The 20,745-nt window shown below is 37.1% G+C and overlaps 1 protein-coding gene across 1 annotated transcript; it reads right to left on the bottom strand.

Moving 5' to 3' along the window:
• Nucleotides 1–1,753: 1,753 nt before the first annotated feature.
• LOC130909899 (sulfotransferase 1C1-like) lies at nucleotides 1,754–20,096 on the bottom strand. Its single transcript, XM_057826839.1, has 7 exons — nucleotides 19,652–20,096; nucleotides 19,442–19,570; nucleotides 9,667–9,764; nucleotides 6,979–7,105; nucleotides 5,527–5,621; nucleotides 5,247–5,427; nucleotides 1,754–2,696 (listed from the first exon to the last, which is right to left on the bottom strand). Exons 1-7 carry the CDS (start codon nucleotides 19,836–19,838, stop codon nucleotides 2,584–2,586), a joined length of 930 nt encoding a protein of 309 aa, XP_057682822.1. The 5' UTR covers nucleotides 19,839–20,096; the 3' UTR covers nucleotides 1,754–2,583.
• Between the last annotated feature and the right edge of the window lie 649 nt (nucleotides 20,097–20,745).

The following is a 20,745-nucleotide window of genomic DNA, read 5'->3' as shown; positions in this document are numbered from 1 at the left end:
TTACAAGTTCATGAGTAGCATATTTAGTTAGCTTTAGGTTCGCCGTAACATATAACAAAACACGAATAATGTGTTTTGTTTTTGTCTCATGTTATGATCAGTGTTGGGAATAACGTCATTATTTTTTCAGTAACGCGGTAATCTAACTAATTATTTTTTCCACCGTTACAACATCGTTACCGTTACTGACGGTCAAAAGCGGTGCATTACTTACTCTGAATAAATTGAAGAAACTACCAGTCGTAGCGAGTCTACTCTGCTCTGTTTATTTGTCATCCAAGACTTGGGGTGCGTTCAGGTTCGAGAATAGCGCACGTGTTTTGTTTTATGCTTTTTCTTAGCAAAGATATACCACACAGGGCGTGCTGGCACTCTGTTTATTTAATAGCACATACAGTGGGGCAAATAAGTATTTAGTCAACCACTAACTGTGCAAGTTCTCCCACTTGAAAATATTAGAGAGGCCTGTAATTGTCAACATGGGTAAACGTCAACCATGAGAGACAGAATGTGGAAAAAAAAAACAGAAAATCACATTGTTTGATTTTTAAAGAATTTATTTGCAAATCATGGCGGAAAATAATTATTTGGTCTATACCAAAAGTTGATCTCAATACTTTGTTATGTACCCTTTGTTGGCAATAACGGAGGCCAAACGTTTTCTGTAACTCTTCACAAGCTTGTCACACACTGTTGCTGGTATTTTGGCCCATTCCTCCATGCAGATCTCCTCTAGAGCAGTGATGTTTTGGGGCTGTTGTTGGGCAACACGGACTTTCAACTCCCTCCTCACCCCGTGGCGTCAAAATGATAACAAGAACGGTGAGCAAAAATCCTAGAACGACACGGGGGGAACCTAGAGATTGACCTACAGAGAGCTGGGACCACAGTAACAAAGGCTACTATCAGTAACACAATGCGCCGCCAGGGACTCAAATCCTGCACTGCCAGACGTGTCCCCCTGCTGAAGAAAGTACACGTCCGGGCCCGTCTGCGGTTCGCTAGAGAGCATTTGGATGATCCAGAAGAGGACTGAGAGAATGTGTTATGGTCAGATGAAACCAAAATAGAACTTTTTGGAAACACAGGTTTTCTTGTTTGGAGGAAAAAGAATACTGAATTGCACCATACCCACTGTGAAGCATGGGGGTGGAAACATCATGCTTTGGGGCTGTTTTTCTGCAAAGGGACCAGGACGATTTATCTGTGTAAAGGAAAGAATGAATGGGGCCATACAGTATAACGAGAGATTTTGAGTGAAAATCTCCTTCCCTCAGCAAGGGCATTGAAGATGAGACGTGGCTGGGTCTTTCAGCATGACAATGATCCCAAACACCTAGCCAGGACAACAAAGAAGTGGCTTCGTAAGAAGCATTTCAAGGTCCCGGTGTGGCCTAGCCAGTCTCCAGATCTCAGCCCCATAGAAAATCTGTGGAGGGAGTTGAAAGTCAGAATGACAGCCCCAAAACATCACTGCTCTAGAGGAGATCTGCATGGAGGAATGGGCCAAAATATCAGCAACTGTGTGTGAAAAGCTTGTGAAGAGTTACAGAAAACGTTTGGCCTCCGTTATTGCCAACAAAGGGTACATAGCAAAGTATTGAGACGAACTTTTGGTATTGACCAAATACTTATTTTCCACCATGATTTGCAAATAAATTATTAAAAAATCAAACAATGTGATTTTCTGGGTTTTTTCCACATTCTTTCTCTCATGGTTGAGGTTTACCCATGTTGACAATTACAGGCCTCTCTAATATTTTCAAGTGGGAGAACTTGCACAATTAGTGGTTGACTAAATACTTATTTTTCCCACTGTATAACAAAACACGAACAATGTTATGATGTAATTGAATTTTCTGGAGCTGCCATTTTTACTAATAAAGCAATTTGTAAACTAGTTTCATTACTGTACTTTTCAATTTATGTTAACATTAAAATTTTTCATTTTGTTTTGTTAATTAAATGCAAAAACATTGGACTCCTGTACAGTGAATTTTAACCTAATCATTATTTTCTCCCTATTCATATGTAGCATATTTAGCTAGCTTCACAACACGGAACAAATTACAAACAAAATTTTTTTCACTTCAATGTGATGTCATGATTTATTTGGAACGTGATCCAAAGAGAGCAGAAGCCTTTGAAGGACTTCCAAGCGTGTTAGAAGTTTTACAATAATGCATTTCTTTGTTCTTCACCAGTCTCAATTGATCTTGTATTCCGCATTTGTTGTTGAATAAACACTGGGTGTGACCACATTTTTTTCGTTACCCGTGACTTCCACGAGTCTGTAAAGTTAATACTGCAAAATCAAATTCGATACATTCGTTAAATATTTTGCCAAATAGTAGGTTCTAATGTCTATGTAACCACATGTCCTGTAACAAAGCGCCATTGCATATAAACGTAATGTCAGTCATATTTCTAATTTTCCATTTTATACTTGGAAGTTAACTATACACTCGCAGAATGTTCCTGTGTAGCACCTTTAGCTAGCTTCCCGTCCAACCAACTATATTCAAATTTGTTTTGAGATTATATTGGAATTGTAATGAGCGACAACACAACAAAACAAGTTTGTTAGAGCTCCGTTCTGAACGGTATGTTAGCGTGCTTCATTTTCTTCTCGTAATCTTCATCAAATTCCGCTGATTGCTCGGGCGTGAAGTGATTTTTCCAATCACCAACTTCTCCTGTTGGGGACAAAAACGGAGAACAGACAAACTAGTGTTTTTTAAGTGATGCTAACGTGGTTTTGGAAAAACATTCAAGTGCCTGTAAAGTGAAAATAAAATGCAGAATACAGTAAAATACAAAAAAATTGGTGTTCCCCAAAAACTTTAAGAATAACTAGCAATTATATGCCTTTAAGGCTCCTTTTTCTAAATACATTGCAAGTTATTTTTTGTTTGTTCATTTGGGGAAAATGGGCTTGCTATTCACCTTTTAGCTCTGTAAACTAACGCTAATTTTACAGTAAGATAAGATGCAAAAAGCAACGGCTGTAGGTTAATTAGATAATATACACCTTGGGCATGATCATTAATGAATTTGTCGACTATAATTTTGTTCATTTTTCGAATAAAACAGAATTGCTGTTTGTCTCTTAGCCTAATAAGCTCACGCTAGTTTTACTTCAAGGTAAATATCACAATCATATTCAGTCCTGTATTTATGCCTACAAAATCCAACGACCGTAGGTGAATTGAATAATTTGAGCATGATTATGTCGATTATAAATTTGTTAATTTGGGAATTTCGTGAAGTACTGGTACGCTAACGCGAGTTTTACTTCAGGATAAATGTCAAAATCACCTTCCAGCTGGCTTTTAACTGTGCTAGCTAGGTTAATTTCACAATGTTCTTTTGCACGTATGATTTTCACACACATTATATTGTCAAGTAATAAGTTAGTTTGTGAAAGTATGGCCTGCTAGTCAGCTACACTCCTCTGTTTCTATGTTCAATACAACATGTTAGGGCTGCAGCTATCGATTATTTTAGTTGTCGATTAATCTATGAACTAGTTAGCTCAAATAATCTAGTAATCGTATTAGGAATATAAAAAAAATAAAATACTTGATCTTAGCCACAAACGATATTAAAAAAAAAAAAAAAAATGAATGAGGTTCTGAATACAACAAAAGAACAATTGGGTAACTTGCATAGTAAAAGTCCGCTAGCTTAAATGCTATAAATGCAAACTTCTTTTTTTTTTTTTTTTATAATGGTCTTTACAAATTTCTCAACCACATATCCACCCCCCAAATGACTAAATGTATCTATAAACTAATTATGAATGCATTAAAAATCATTAGCTCAAACAAAAACTTAGCTTATGTTGGTCTTAACCAGTGTTGTTAATCTTCCTTTAAAAAAGTAATTAATTACAGTTACAAATTACTTCTCCCAAAAAGTAATTGCGTTAGTAACTCAGTTACCTGAATGTAAAAGTAATTAATTACTTGGCAAAGTAACTAGTGATAGTTTTCATGTTTTTATTCCTAAAAAAAACCAAACAGTTCTGAATCAACCGTCAAAGTTGTTGAAATTGCGTTATTGCATTAGTTGCCTTCTGTCTACCTTCGACATGTGTAAGTTTTAAAACTGTTTCATCATTTAAAGATAAATCTAAGTCAAGATTTTGAGATTTAGGAGCATTTTAGATAAAAAGTTACTTAGCTCCGCTAGGAAGGTTCTCTACAACAGAGCCTTCCTGAGAGGTCCACTGCTTTAAGATGGTGGCTGTTTATTAACACATCTAGTTCAATATATATATATATATATATATATATATATATATATATATATATATATATATATATATATATATATATATATATATATATATATATATATATATATATATATATATATATATATATAGCTAATGCCACCGTGTCTGTTATTTGCATCTAGTTCTATAGTATGTGATATCTAACGTAGCATCATGTGGGCGTAGTTTGTAGGCTATCGGCTACAGTCAGGAGCCACCTAGCATCGCGTTTGCAACGGCGTCCCCACTCCTGCTCTGCTCTCTCGTCTCCGCGAGTCCGTCTCTCTCAGACTTTTCTCGCGTCATTCATAGTAACGCATAGTAACGCACGCCTTTCCCGCTTCAGTAACGGTAACGGCGTTGCCAAGATGAGAAAAGTAATTAATTAGATTACTCACTACTGAAAAAAATAACGCCGTTAGTAACGCCGTTATATTCTAACGACGTTACTAACAACACTGGTCTTAACAGGGAGCAGCTGGATTCAGCCATGGGAAATGAGTTATGTCATAATCACTGTCGCCACTAGAGGGCAGTGTACCCACCCAAATCAATAAAACTAAGTTCAAACACTTTCAAAACAAACCATCACAACGCCACTTAAATTAAATAAATGATCGAAACAGCAGAATTCAAGTCGGATCTTTTTTTCTAATCGAATTACTCGAGCTAATTGGTTAATCGTTGCAGCACTACAACATGTTAAAAAGTCTTATTTTTTAAAGTGTGTCTAAAGACCTAAAAAAAAATGTGCTCGTTTTGTACTAAAGTGTGTTTAAAGTGCTATAAATACTATGAAAACATATTTAGATTGTATTTATACTATATATTTTCAAAAAAGTCATGAAAACTGATATTGCACATTGACAGTAATTGTAAACAAGTAGGACATCCATTTAAATTCACTTAACAGTAAATTCTATGACCGCAAGAGGGCACTGCTTTACAACTAGAGGACTTGACTGACCTTTTCTCATGAAGTTGGAGATGGATTGGTCAAAAACAATCTTTGGAATGAATGTATAGTTGGCCATTGGGTTCTCCTTCATGGATTTGAAGGTTGTCAGCTCAACTATCTTTCTGATGACATCATCAGAGAGGGACAAATCCAGGTACCTCATGATGCGTTCCACTTCACGTTTGGGATTCTGCATGGAAAATGGTGAATTGATGTGGTCATAAAATTGGTGATGGCACTTTTAGTAATACCAATTATTTAATTCATAAATTAGTTATTAATTTTTTACCTCTTTCATGTCTTCATAGAAGAGGTAAAGGATGTTTTTCTTTTCTCGTTCTTCCCAGTAACCTTTCACGTGATCGTACCAAGAGCCCCATGACACTGCATGCCAAATGAATTGGTTGGAAATCATTAAATAAATCATTAATTGATCTATATATCATTATTTCTCGATAAACATAGGCGGAGTTTGACCTTTGGGACGGGGGGGTTCAACATGTTGATGACCCCGAAACGCAGTGTCAGCAATAAAATTAACTTACAAGAATATTTATAATAATAAGTTGACAATGAGCGTTTTTTTTTTGTTTCCCATCATTCTTGAGGGGAATTCTAAACCAGGCTGGTTATGCCCGCCGGTGTCATGCCAATGTAGTTACCCCAGTCAAAAATTGTATCCACTGGGCGGAGCCATATGGAGGTAGATTTGTGTCTTTATTATTCAACCCCAAAAAATGTTGCTTCAATTAAAAAAAATGTGTTTGATTGCGAAAATAAATTTGAAACTCAAAAAACGCCACAAAAAATGCATGTGAAAGCTATTTTTCTTTGATTATTATTATTTATTTTTTTTTTTCTTGAATTTGATTGAAGTCAAGTTTTTTTGATTGAAGCAACTTTTTTGATTGGAGTAATGTTGAACTGTTTTTGGGCCACATTTTGGCTAGAACATTTTTGTTTTTATTATTCAGTCAAAAAATAAGTTGCTTCAAAGAAATACATGTATAGATTTTAAAAAAGAAAATCACTTCAATAAAAAAAAAAAAAAATTCAATCATAGAAAAAGTTTTTGAAAAATTTGCATTTGAACACTTAATTTTTCAGTTGAAAAGCTTTTTTTGATTGAAGCAATCCTTCTTGTGTTTGGGCCACATTATGGGTAGGACATTTGTGTCTAAATCATTTAATCTAAAAAAAAAAAAGTTGCTTCAATCGAAAAAAAAAAAATTTTCGGTCAAAGAAAAAAATCATTAAAAAAAATTTTTTTTTTCAAAAGAAATTTTTTTTTTTTTTTAAATTTTATGCAAAGCAAATGACCTTCTAAGGTGCTCGAAAAATAATTTTGACCCATCATAAAAATATATTTTTTTGTTCATTTAATCCATTTTTGTTGCAGTTTTATTGCTTTTCAACTTTTATATTGATAGGATAGTCAATTACATGCAATGACACTTTTCGGACACCAGGGGGCCCCCATAAAATCCGCTTATGTCGATAAATGCCATTGATGTATTGTGACAGGCAGAATGATTTAAATTTTTAGTATTGTGACAGTTCATGTGTCAACTTAGTTTGAGTGCTGTCTTAAAATGTCCAAATCACAAAATAGTTCAAGTAAAAACAGTTCATTTTTTAAGCAGCTCTGGTTTGTCTATCGTTGTCAATGGCATATGAATTCAAACACATATAAGCTTTTTCTTTATTGTAAGTATTCCAGCCAGGATTCTTCTCCACTCACACTCTCCACGCATGAATTTATGGATGTAGCCCTCCCAAGGTCCAGGCTCAGGTTGGGTCAGATTCATCTGATCAAAGTAGTAGTAGCTCACCATGTTGTCCTTAGCATTTCGTGCTATGTAGATAGCCTGTACGTAGAAAGAGAAGGAATGTTCTCAAGGAGAACTCATTTATTTAGTTACCACTTGCTGTCCAGGCCATTTTGTTTCACGATATTCATATTAGGAGTCGGAACCTCTTGGTACCTCATGATACGATTTGCGATACAAAGCTCACGATAACAATGCTCTGACGATATGGCGATACCATCGATACATTGGTCGGGAAATCATTCTAGGATATTCTACAAACAACTAATAAAGAGAAAAACAAGCTTCTGCTGCGAATTGGAATGAGTTTATCACTAGTAGACGTCCAATCCATTTGAAGTGGGAGGGTGGCAGCGAATGAACGTTCGTTCATTCACTGCCATCCCTCCCACTTCAAACGGATTGAACGTCTATGGCCGTCAGTGGCAGCCAATGCCAGGCAATGAGGTAATTTTGGGCTATTTAAGGTCATATACCTAGGGGTGAAAGTGGGCCAGAACGGTCAGGAACGCAGTTCCTGTATAAGATTCAGGGCAGGAACCCAGTTACGGTATAAGATTCAGGGACGAAATGCTGTTCCGGTACACTGTGCTTTGATTCCAAAAATATAACGGCTACTGTCAAAACGTTATGTTAAAAAAAAAGAAAAAATGCTAAGCTGCCATACATGCATTTCAGCTCCAAGAAGAAAACAATCTACCAACATCTGACTTACATACACAAGTGTTAACAACAAGCATAATAAAGTGCTTGTGTAGTGTAATCCGTTTCCACTGATATTTATTATTTATTTTATTCTACGGACGGCATGGAGGTTTCCCTAGCTGCTGCTGTTATCAGAGTCTGACAATGATGAGTCACGTCAATGCGCGAATGCACGCGGCAATTGGCTGACATACTGACATGTGATCAGCAGAGATAGTTAGCTCTGATTGGTTCAAATGTGCATGTTTTCTGGAAGAGCAACAAAACAAAAGTTTGTTGAATTGATGCGACAAAAAAAAGGGCAATGCAACAGAAAATGGATCATATCATTCAGAGCTTACCCCCAGGTAAGACTAATGCCCACCTAAACTGTTTTCAATTATGTGGTGAAACATTATTTTGTAATTTTCGGACTATAAGCCGCCACTTTTTTTCTTTCATTTCAAATCCTGCAGTTTATAGTCCAGTGCGGTTTATTTGTTGATTTATTTGTGCTAATAGGTAACACTTTATTTGACAGCTGTGCGATAACACCGTCATAATTATGACATGACACTATCATGGGCATTACTAAATGCTTATGACAGATGTCATTAAGTGTCACCTAGCAAATTATGTCACTAACTTCGTTCATGTCCAGCTTGGATCTTTTACATCCATTCAAAAGTGAGATAATTTGCTGGATAACACTAAATGACATATGTAATAAGCATTCATTAATGCTCATACAGTGTCATGTCATAATGATTACTATCTAATGACAGTGTTATGGCGCCACTGTCAAATAAAGTGTTACCAGATACCATAACTAACAATTAATGAAACAACTGGAACAGTAACTGAAGAAATAATTAGTACAGAACATGAATTTTGATCGTTATTTACATCTGTAGCGCTGCAATGCATGCTAGGAGGCATGTTGGACAACAACCGTGTTGACAGCAGGTGGCAGCAGATGTTGACTGTCTCCCCCTGGGAAGCAGTGATGGCCAAAGCTTTGCAGCCAATTGGTTCAAAGCTTCATGGTGGTTTATTTGGTCTTATGAGAGTTGTACAAATAAAATGCTATCGGTTAATATCTTTTGGTGTAAATATCCAATAATATAGTGAGGACAGCTGCGGATTATAGTCCAGTGCGGCCTAATAATGAAGAAATGCTGTTTTCATGTCAAATTTGTTGGGTGGCGGCTTATAGTGAGGTGCGCCTTATAGAGCGAAAATTACTGCACAACAAATATGCCGGTTTCCCCCTCACTCACTTTATTTTTAAATGAACATTGAACTGACTTGACAACTGACTAGTGCTGCAAGTTATTCTGTGTAAACAGAAGCACTGTCGCTTACATCGTTCTGCTCAAATGTAAAAATTTCTAATCGTCTTCTAATACTTGTGACCAGTGGTTTTGACATTTAAGTATATTAAGTAGAGATGAAAGTTCGGCATGAAAAATAAAATAAAATAAAATAAAATAAAATAAAATATTACATCATTACAATTTATCATGATATCATCGATAATTAAAAAATATTTCTAATTGAACAAATTGTGCTGCGTTCTATGTGTTACTATTTTCGATTGTCTTGCATGCATTACTCATGTACGGTCAGCAGGGGGAGCCAATTCACTATTGAGTGAGAACAAGAGAGCTAGGTAGATATATAGGGACATCTGATACTTATACTACTGATGGCACATGAATGCATATGGAGTTCCATCATGCAGGAAGTTATCACGGATTGACAGCCATCTTCTGGCAAAAATTTGCATTGCAGGAACAGATCTTTTTATTGCTATGATGACGTTTGACATTGAAAATGTAATCAGAAAGATTTATATTGTTTTGGTGGTGTATATCGTCATATCAATCAGCACTCGTCATCACTCATCAACTTACTTTGCACTTTTTTTCCCAAAAGCCAGTCGGAACCAGCTGAAACGGCAGATGTGTCTTAATTATTCTTGGGGGAGCCTGTTTTTTCAGGAGGTCAAGACCTGAAAGTGAGAAGAAATAAACCATTCCAGGTTTTATAAGTCAGAAAAAAACATATTCGTTTCTCGACTGTTGTCGTTGGTTGTTTTTCTCATTCTTTTCTGACAAGCATTTCTATGTGTAGGGCTCAGGTGTCAAACTTGCACCCGCCACCTTATTATGTGTGGGCTGTGAAATTAAATCATGTGCAACAATGAAGTGTTTCTCATTAAAATAAAATTTTAATAAAATTCCTGTAATCCTCAGTAAAAGATCGGAGCCCACATACATTTTCATGCATCAACTTCATTTTTCGCGTTAAAGCCAGATTTCTATAAGTTTTTAAGGAATAAGAAAACATTTACAGTTGAGTTGTCTTTTTCTTCATAAATATTTTTTGTTAACACTTTTTTGACAATGGCGTCATAAGACAGTCATAAGACCGTTAAAAATTATGACATGAATCATGAGCATTAACCCGTTATTGTTATTTGTCCATTTCCTGGCTTTTTTAAAGGTTTTTTTCGGTGTTTCATCAAAGAAAAAGAAAAAGGGCACCATGCTGCAATTTTTAACTTATTGCAAACAGGTTGGGGAGATTCGCACTAAATTCTTGTAATAATGCCATGTTCTGGCTCATTGACTCCCATTATAAATCCTATTTTTTGATATGCTGTAAACCTGATGTGTTATAATGCATTTTCCGTGATTACTGATGCAATCGCTTCTTTGGGGAGTCAAAAACATGGAAATAGAGAAATTTGTGTGTTGAGAGTCTTAACACCCAAAAGTCACTCGGTGGCGCCAAAGGCCAAAACATGAATTTGCTTGCAAAGAAATTCTGTTGTTATGACTTATGGACTTATTTGGGTCTCTATGTCATATGAAATATTCAAATTAGATTTTTATTATATATATATATATTAGGGCTGTCAAAATTATCATGTTAACGGGCGGTAATTAATTTTTTAAATTAATCATGTTAAAATATTTAACGCACATGCCCCGCTCAAACAGATTAAAATGACAGCGCAGTGCCATGTCCACTTGCTACATGTGTTTTTTTGGTGTTTTGTTGCCCTCTGCTGGCGCTTGGGTCCGATTGATTTTATGGGTTTCAGCACCATGAGCATTGTGTAATTATTGACATCAACAATGGCGAGCTACTCGTTTATTTTTTGATTGAAAATTTTACAAATTTTGTTAAAACGAAAACATTAAGAGGGGTTTTAATACAAAATTTCAATAACTTGTACTAACATTTATCTTTTAAGAACTACAAGTCTTTCTATCCATGGATCGCTTTAACAGAATGTTAATAAATTTAATGCCATCTTGTTGATTTATTGTTATAATAAACAAATACAGTACTTATGTACTGTATGTTGAATGTATATCTTGTCTTGTCTTGTGTCTTATCTTTCCATTCCAACAATAATTTACAGAAAAATACGGCATATTTTACAGATGGTTTGAATTGTGATTAATTACGATTCATTAATTTTTAAGCTGTAATTAACTCGATTAAAAATTTTAATCGTTCGACAGCCCTAATATATATACAGCATAGTTAGTTTTGCTATTAGAATAATACTGCTATTAATGTCCATCGGGGGCAGTGAAAAAAATAAAAACTATATATGTGTAGATAGGTCTGATGCCAATGAACATTTTTGAGTGGTTGAAAGAGAAAAAATATTTATAAATTACTTAGTTATCACACTTCAAAGGAAAAGCCATACTTTGGACAAAATCACAAGAATTTGGTCAAAATAAAATAACGGACACGGGTTGAATGAATGCTTATGACAAATGTCATGAACTGTCATCTAGCACATTATGTCACTTTTGAGTGAACATAAAAGATTCGGCCTGGACATAAATGACATTAGTGATATAATTGGCCAGATCGATTAATCTCTCAAATGAGTAATTGGATTAGGAACATTTAAAGCATTGCAGAATCAATTTTAGGAGATGTAAGACAAAGGCTTGCTAAAATTGCGCTTTCAAAAGAGCATTAAATGTGAATACAAAATAAAATTCCCCGAGTGTTTTTTCAAACTACGCTGAATTGCACTTTCATTTCACAAGAGCAATAATTGCATTTAACAATGGGTAAAATATCTGATCTTAAAAAATCAATGGGGGTTGAAGTCCAGCAAAAGAACAATTGGCTAACTTGCATAGCAAAAGCCCACTAGCTTAAATGCGATAAAATGCTATTTTTCCCCCTCCAGAATGCTTATATCAAATCGTCCAAACACATATTCCCACCATAAAAACTGCTAAATATACCTCTAAACTAAATTACAAATGCAGAAACAATCATATTAGCTCAAACAATGACTTACAACCCTATGTTGGTCTTAACAGGGAGCAGCTGGAAAAAACAAGCAATAAAATTGACTGCACTGTAAACAAAACCTGAACAAGCTAAAAAAATTGCGCTTAATGGCGGATCGCAACCAACTATCAGGTGCATACCACCACCTACTGCACAAGAGTGTGTTGCACCCATCTGAAGGCACGCTTCTCTGACTGTTGGTATTTATTGGTCAATCTTATTCACCTGCCTAGTCTTGCTTATACTCGTGTTGCTGCCTCCAGTGCTCAATTACGGTATTGTTGCACGGGACTTATCGATTGAGCCGGAGACATGAAAACGAAACTATCAATTCACAATCACTATATACAGTGGGGCAAATAAGTATTTAGTCAACCACTAATTGTGCAAGTCTCCCACTTGAAAATATTAGAGAGGCCTGTAATTGTCAACATGGGTAAACCTCAACCATGAGAGACAGAATGCGGAAAAAAACCCAGATAATCACATTGTTTGATTTTTGAAGGATTTATTTGCAAATCATGGTGTAAAATAAGTATTTGGGCAATACCAAAAGTTCATCTCAATACTTTGTTATGTAGCCTTTGTTTGCAATAAAGGAGGCCAAACATTTTCTGTAACTCTTCACAAGCTTTTCACACACTGTTGCTGGTATTTTGGCCCATTCCTCCATGCTGATCTCCTCTAGAGCAGTGATGTTTTGGGGCTGTCGTTGGGCAACACGGACTTTCAACTCCCTCCACAGATTTTCTATGGGGCTGAGATCTGGAGACTGGCTCGGCCACTCCAGGACCTTTAAATGCTTCTTACGAAGCCACTCCTTTGTTGCCCTGGCTGTGTGTTTGGGATCATTGTCATGCTGAAAGACCCAGCCACGTCTCATCTTCAATGCCCTTGCTGATGGAAGAAGATTTTCACTTAAAATCTCTCGATACATGGCCCCATTCATTCTTTCCTTTACACAGATCAGTCGTCCTGGTCCCTTTGCAGAAAACAGCCCCAAAGCATGATGTTTCCACTCCCATGCTTCACAGTGGGTATGGTATTCTTCGGATGCCATTCAGTATTCTTTCTCCTCCAAACATGAGAACCTGTGTTTCGAGCAAAAAGTTCTATTTTGGTTTCATCTGACCATAACACATTCTCCTAGTTCTCTTCTGGATCATCCAAATGCTCTCTGGCGAACCGCAGACGGGCCTGGACGTGTACTTTCTTCAGCAGAGGGACACGTCTGGCAGTGCAGGATTTGAGTCCCTGGCGGCGCATTGTGTTACTGATAGAAGCCTTTGTTACTGTGGTCCCAGCTCTCGGTAGGTCATTCACTAGGTCCCCCCGTGTGGTTCTGGGATTTTTGCTCACCGTTCTTGTTATCATTTTGACGCCACGGGGTCTTGCATGGAGCCCCAGATCGAGGGAGATTATCAGTGGTCTTGTATGTCTTCCATTTTCTAATAATTGCTCCCACAGTTGATTTCTTTACACCAAGCGTTTTACCTATTGCAGATTCAGTCTTCCCAGCCTGGTGCAGGTCTACAATTTTGTCTCTGGTGTCCTTCGACAGCTCTTTGGTGTTGGCCATAGTGGAGTTTGGAGTGTGACTGACTGAGATTGTGGACAGGTGTCTTTTATACCAATAATGAGTTAAAACAAGTGCCATTAATACAGGTAACAAGTGGAGCCTCGTTAGAAGAAGTTAGACCTCTTTGTCAGCCAGAAACCTTGCTTGTTTGTACAGTAGGTGACCAAATACTTATTTTCCACTCTAATTTGGAAATAAATTCTTTAAAAATCAAACAATGTGATTTTCTGTTTTTTTTCCCCACATTCTGTCTCTCATGGTTGAGCTTTACCCACGCTCTCTAATCTTTTCAAGTAGGAGAACTTGCACAATTGGTGGTTGACTAGATACTTATTTGCCCCACTGTATATATAGTAGTATATACACGCATATATATTGGTTTGCTGCCATAATGGCCCTCTGAAATAAACCATAACTTCAATGTGGACCATGTCAAAGAAGAGTTTGACACCCCTGCTCTCGGGTAACAAATACCTAGATGTGGTGCAGATCAGCACACGTCCAGCAGCGCAGGTCCTGTTCAGGGTCGTGGGAAAGCTTCAGTATTTACTTACTGACTTACTAACCGGGGGCCTGGTTGCCAGTTAGCCGCTAGGCCATTGTCAGTCATGGCATTAAGCAACAACTGCACTACAAAGTAAAGTCTGTATAGAAGCTACAATATGGATAGTCTATATGAAGCATTATCTGGAATGAGTTGGTCCACAGCAAAATGAGAACAGGTGCTATAGAAAATATAGCTGGAATATTGTCGCACATTTTTGAGTCATTTAAACACTTTATTTTTACGTTTTAGGTATTATATTGAATAAAAGACAATCAGGATGTGGCAATTTGGGCTCTTGTTTTTGTAAGCAAATCCTTTCCCTGGCTAGTGCCAATTGGCATCGGAACAGCATCGCAAAATTGTCCCTAGGCGACAAGTTTTTTTGTTTTTATCCACAAAGGCAGTTCGGTGCCAGTTTGAGAAGCCAATATCCTCTTCAAAACATTGTTTTATTCATTTTTTTAAATAAGTAACTAAAAAGAGGGGGGAAAAAAACGTAGATTCCCTTTAATTAAAAAAAAAAGGGGGGGGGGGCCTACTCATTTTATCTATATTCATTTATTTATTTGATTATGTTTTTTAATTGATAAAATGGGGAAAAACAGTTCATATTAGCCTTAAACATTGTCCTCTTATATACATAATTATTATTATTTTTTAAATTTTTAAAATGGAGAAAAACAACAGTTCATTTTACCTTAAACAGTATCCTCTTATATACAAATTTTTTTTTTACTGTAGTTTTTTAAAATCAAGAAGTAAATAAGGAGGAAAAGTTTTTTTTTTTTCATTAAAAAAGGGGTAAAAACTATAATCCTTCAATCTTATTTATTTTATTTAATTATTTTTCCATAGACTTCATAATGATATTGACGGGTCAGATTCGACCTTCACTGCACCACGCCTTCAAGTAAGGGGCCATCCCACAATCCACTTCAGATATTCGCAGTCGGTTGCAGCAACACACGCAGCGATCCAACGCCGGATTTAGGTTGAAAAAGTACAAAAGCTGTACCGCATACAAACAGGAAGGATTGTCTCAGGAGTGATTTGTTCGAGGATTCAAGTTAATTAATATATTTTTCGTTTTTGCACAATAATTTTCAACGTAAAAAACTCTTTGTTGCAAGGCTGTCGCCACATGGACTAACAGACTAGCATCGTACTTCGACATATTTACGTAAAATGAATGCTAACTGCACGTTTTTTTTTCTTTTAACCATGAATCGAGACTGTTTTACGTCCATATCTATAAAGAATACAGGGATTTAAGCATTTATTCACAAGAATTTTCACCGGAAAAGCTCTGTTTACATATTGCGGCCGACACATTGACGAACAGACTAGCATTGTACTTCGACATTTTTACGTAAAATAAATGCTAAATGTTTTTTTTTCTTTTAACCAAGAATTGAGACTGTTTTACCTCCATACCTATATAGAATTCAGGGATTTAAGCATTTATTCACAAGAATTTTCACTGGAAAATCTCTGTTTACATAAGGCGGCGGCCTCAATGAGTAACAGACTAGCATCGTACTTTGACATATTTACGTGTAATAAATGCTTACGGCACGGTTGTTTTTTGGTTTTAACCAAGAATCGAGACTGTTTTACGTCCATATCTATATAGAATTCAGGGATTTAAGCATGTATTCACAAGAATTTTCACCGGAAAAGCTCTGTTTACATATGGCGGCCACCACATTCACTAACAGACTAGCATCGTACTTGGACATATTTACGTAAAATAAATGCTAACTGAACGTTTTTTTTTTGTTTGTTTGTTTGCTTTTTTGCTTTTAACCAAGAATCAAGACTTTTACATCCATATCTATAAAGAATTCAGGGATTTAAGCATTTATACACAGGAATTTTCACCGGAAAAGCTCTGTTTACATAAGGCTTATTGAGTAACAGACTAGCATCGTACTTCAACATATTTACGTAAAATAAATGCTAACGGCACTGTTGTTTTTTTGGTTTTAACCAAGAATCGAGACTGTTTTACGTCCATATCTATAAAGATTTAAGGGATTTAAACATTTATTCACAAGATTTTTCACTAGAAAAGTTCTGTTTACATTTGGCGGCCGCCACATTGACTAACAGACGAACATCGTACTTCGAGATATTTACGTTAAATGAATGCTAACTGCAGTTGTTTTTTTTTTTTCTTTTAACCAACAATCAAGACTGTTTTACGTCCATGTCTACAAAGAATTCAGGGATTTAGTCATTTATTCACAAGAATTTTCACCGGAAAAACTCTGTTTACATATGGCTGCCGCCACATTGACTAACAGACTAGCATCGTACTTCGACATATTTACGTAAAATAAATACTAACTGCACGTTTTTTTGTTGTTGTTGCTTTTAACCAAGAATCAAGACTTTACATCCATATCTATATAGAATTCAGGGATTTAAGCATTTATTCACAACAATTTTCAACGGAAAAGCTCTGTTTACATAGGGCGGCCGCCTCATTGAGTAACAGACTAGCATCGTACTTCGACATATTTACGTATAATAAATGCTAACGGCACGGTTGTTTTTGGGTTTTAACCAAGAATCGAGACTGTTTTACGTCCATATCTATAAAGATTTCAGGGATTTAAAGCTGTAATGTGAACTAATTTCTTCACATGCCAAATAGGGTCACAAGTGAAGTAATTAAACATTGTCCACCAAATAAAGCATGAAAAAATAATTTATATGTTGTATATTTGACAAAATAATCGCGTTTCCAAAGTTCGAGCCTGAAAGGGGACGAACCCGGAAGTGATACGTCACACCGGGAACAGCGTTGGCAGCTCCATACATACGGCCGCCATACAAAGCCCTTCAAACAATGATTCAAACAGCGATATAAGCGATAGACCGAGCGCAAGGGAGGAGATCCAAGTTTTTGAAGAGTTGGAGGAAGAAGAGGAGCTTGGAATTTTATGTTGGATCTAACATGTATTAGCCAGACGCTAATCAGAATGCAAATAGTGTGCCTAGACTACCTGACATGGAATAGATACAAGACCCATCGAGATTACAAAATTGGTAAGATATAGGCTGTTATTATTTTTATGATTTGAAGATGCAGGCATTTGCACATAATGTTATGTTTTTGTCTATCTGATGACATTGTTAAAAAAAATAATAATCAGACTTCATGTTCATTTTGGCAGATCCGGCAGCTCTCGTGCATATAAAATAATAATATAAAAACGTTGGGGGACAAGAAGGAGATGAGTCTTCGATGGCTTTCTCCACTTTATTGTGGCAACAATAAGAAAACAAAATAATAGCGCACTGCCGCCACATTCGTCCGCGAAGTTTTGCTTCTCGCCGATCTCCTCCTCGCCTCCCACTCCAGCGTCTCTTAAACGGATTGTGCATAGTGTCTTGTTATGAGCTTTTTGTTTACAAATGTATCGAACACACGACGCGCTGACAACCTTGTCTCTTTATTAACACATGGAGCAGTTCTTATGGAAAAGTTAGAACACAGCTCGGCACAGCTCTCGGCAGGAATTGGCGTCTAATGGCGTGAGGAAATGTAGTTTTTTCACACAAGCGAACAGATTACAAAGCACCACTTCAGTGTTGTCCCGAGACTACATTTCCCATGATTCACTGCGTGACCTGCGCGCTCGCTGATTCGCTGCGAGATTGACTCAATGGCTACGCTAAACCAACACGCTATTTTTCAGCTGTCACCTGTCAGCGGCTCTCATAGCTTATACTGTTCAACAGTAGGCAGCTATGCTTTGACAAAGTCATCAGTCATCTATCCAAAAATCACACTTACTTTTTGGCAAATCCTTGATCATAAGCAGACCGGTTAAGGAAGCAGGCATCTTCGAAGTGTTTGCAGCAGAGAACACTACTCGATGATGGCGTGAAATTCATTCGCTTCGTGCGAACGAAAGATGTCCATTTACGTGCCCTGCTATCCTTTGGCCACTCATAAAACTTTTCGTTTGAGCGAGAACAAAACATCGCCACACACCGCTGTGGCATCTTACCGAGAAGCAATGCAACAAACAATACTGTTCTATAGTGGACTTCCCTCGCACGTCTAGGTGTGACGTAATTTCCGAAGATTTCCGAAGATTGCCGAAGAAAAGCATTTTCGTTGTCAAGGGCGTTGCTATGGGTTAAACAAAGAATCTGGAAGGGTTGCGTTAAAAAAAAAAAAAAAGAAAATATGCTTATAATTGTTTAGCCATTGATATTATTCAAAAACATGGTTGGCCAACCTGACATCAAAGTTCCCCTTTAAGCATTTATTCACAACAATTTTCAATGGAAAAGTTCTGTTTACATTCGGCGGCCGCCACACTATCAGACTAACATCGTACTTTGATATATTTATGTAAAATGAATACTAACTGTACGTTTTTTTCCTTTTAACCAAGAATGGAGACTGTTTTACGTCCATATCTATAAAGAATTCAGGGATGTAGGCATTTATTCACAAGAATTTTCACCGGAAAACCTCTGTTTACATATGGCGGCCGCCACATTGACTAACAGACTAGCATCGCACTTTGACATATTTACTTAAAATGCTAACTGCACGGATTTTTTGCTTTTAACCAAGAATCAAGACTGTTTTACGTCCATATCTATATAGAATTCAGGGATTTAAGCATTTATTCACAAGAATTTTCGACGAAAAAAGCTCTTGGGCTGTGACTCCACTCGGTCAGCTTTGACGGCCACACAACAAAATGCAGGCCCCTTATTAATCGGCCCACGTCCCGTGTCCCGTCAATATCATTATGAAGTCTATGAATTTTCTTAATTAAAAAATGTATTTATGTATTTGCTGTATTTTTTTTATTGATTGATTTCAGTTTAAAAAAAAGGAAAAATACATTTTTAAAAAATGTTCTCTATTGATTCTATAAAAAATAGTTATAATTTTTCAAAAAAGAAAAAAAAAAACATTTAATATTCTCAGATATCTGTGATCTTAGATCTTTTACTGAGGACTACAGAAATTTTATTCAAATTATTTTAGCGGGAAACATGAGGTCGATGCGTATGACTAATTTTGGTGGGCCACACATAAATAAATGATGTAGTGGGCCGAATTTGGCCCGCAAGGTGGCATTTTACAACCTGTCATCACAGAATAAAGATAACGGATTGTATCGGCAAAACATATGATGAAAAAAACACATCGGAAGTAAAAAAAAAATCACGAATCGCAAAGCCTACACACCTGAAGGGATGGGTGGCGGGCTGCAAATCTCCAGGAACGGACTTCGGATTGGCGTGGGCGCCCGTCTGCATGCCTCAGCATCCCCGTTGTGAAGAAGCAGGTCAACTATCTCCTGGGTCCATGTCGTCCCTTGAGCCCCAAAAGTGCAAAAACAATGTGAATGACATTATTCCGTAACCCGACTGCGACAAAAAGCAGCATTTATCGAACCCGCTTTCGGGTAGGTGGCGATAAGGAGGTCGGAGGAGTCCGGACAGAAAGCTGAGACGGCGTCAAAGTTGTTGGCGATCAAATTCATGAGAGGAACTCCTTTGACGGGGATCACAGGGAAGCGGATGATGGAGTTGCTGGCCTCCTGGATGGCCTCTCCGTAGGACAAGTCTTTGTCCTCCGACATGGCTGGAGTTGAAAGATTTTAGTGACCGGAACAAATATCCTGCAGAAAGTTCTTTCTGAAGTCTGTTTCTCGCCTCCGGTCAGAAATTTAGTACACTCTTTTCTTTATAGACTGCAAATTCCACTTGTAACTCCTCGGTCTACTAACATCTGGACTTTGCCTCTGCGAGCCCCAGTGAACATATTAGTTAAAAAAACACAAAGTCTCTCAGTGGGCTGTCCCAATGTGAGCTCGTTCCTGGAAATAGAGTGAAGAGAAGCTCTAATCTGGAATCTGAACTCTGAAATTCCCTCCTCCTGATGCTTTATCTAGCATTTCCTGTGTAACTTGAGGAACGGACAAGAACGCAATTACATCAGCTTAACAGCCAAACAAAGAGAACAATGGTCACTAGCTCAACTGTACGATCTTGATCAAACATTCAGTGAATTCACAGGGATTTCTTTCCGTAACTTCGGCCACAAGTTTGGACCCAGAGGCAAGTTGAGCCATTATACAGTATTTTACACACGACTGGAAGTTTTGTGTATAAAAGGGTGGTAACTTGCACACCAGGACTGTTTGCATGGGCGTTCCTTGACATGTCCTGTCAATAGCTGAGACAACATTCTTATGAAAACAAGCCCCGGAGCCCTGACCCAACCCTTCCACTCGTAGTTTCAGAGCAGATGATTTTTGTTACATAAGTAAGACATGAATAAACAATCACAGACTGAAAACCCGAGGAGCACTGTGAGAGACTAGACTCTCACCTAAACCAGCCTAACTCAAAGCATCCCCATATTTCTGACCTGGATGACCTTTGACCCTTCACCTTCACTGTGAAGGCTAATATACAACTGAAATGAATTATGATAAGTGAACCAAACACAATTTGTATCAACCTGTTGTGAACACTATTTTTTAA

The sequence above is a fragment of the Corythoichthys intestinalis genome, chromosome 21 (assembly GCF_030265065.1).
Source record: "Corythoichthys intestinalis isolate RoL2023-P3 chromosome 21, ASM3026506v1, whole genome shotgun sequence".
Lineage (NCBI taxonomy): Eukaryota > Metazoa > Chordata > Actinopteri > Syngnathiformes > Syngnathidae > Corythoichthys > Corythoichthys intestinalis.
Note: the sequence above shows the minus strand (reverse complement) of the source record. Positions and strands in the feature narration are given on the sequence as shown.

What these genes read in the sequence shown, in the direction of transcription:
- LOC130909899 (XM_057826839.1), bottom strand. Translation starts at nt 19,838, where the DNA reads ATGTCGGAGGACAAAGACTTGTCCTACGGAGAGGCCATCCAGGAGGCC. An exon ending in TAAATTCATGCGTGGAGAGT is followed by an intron (nt 5,622 to 6,978) that starts GTGAGTGGAGAA and finishes TTTGGCATGCAG; the next exon opens with TGTCATGGGGCTCTTGGTAC. An exon ending in TCTATGAAGACATGAAAGAG is followed by an intron (nt 5,428 to 5,526) that starts GTAAAAAATTAA and finishes TTTTCCATGCAG; the next exon opens with AATCCCAAACGTGAAGTGGA.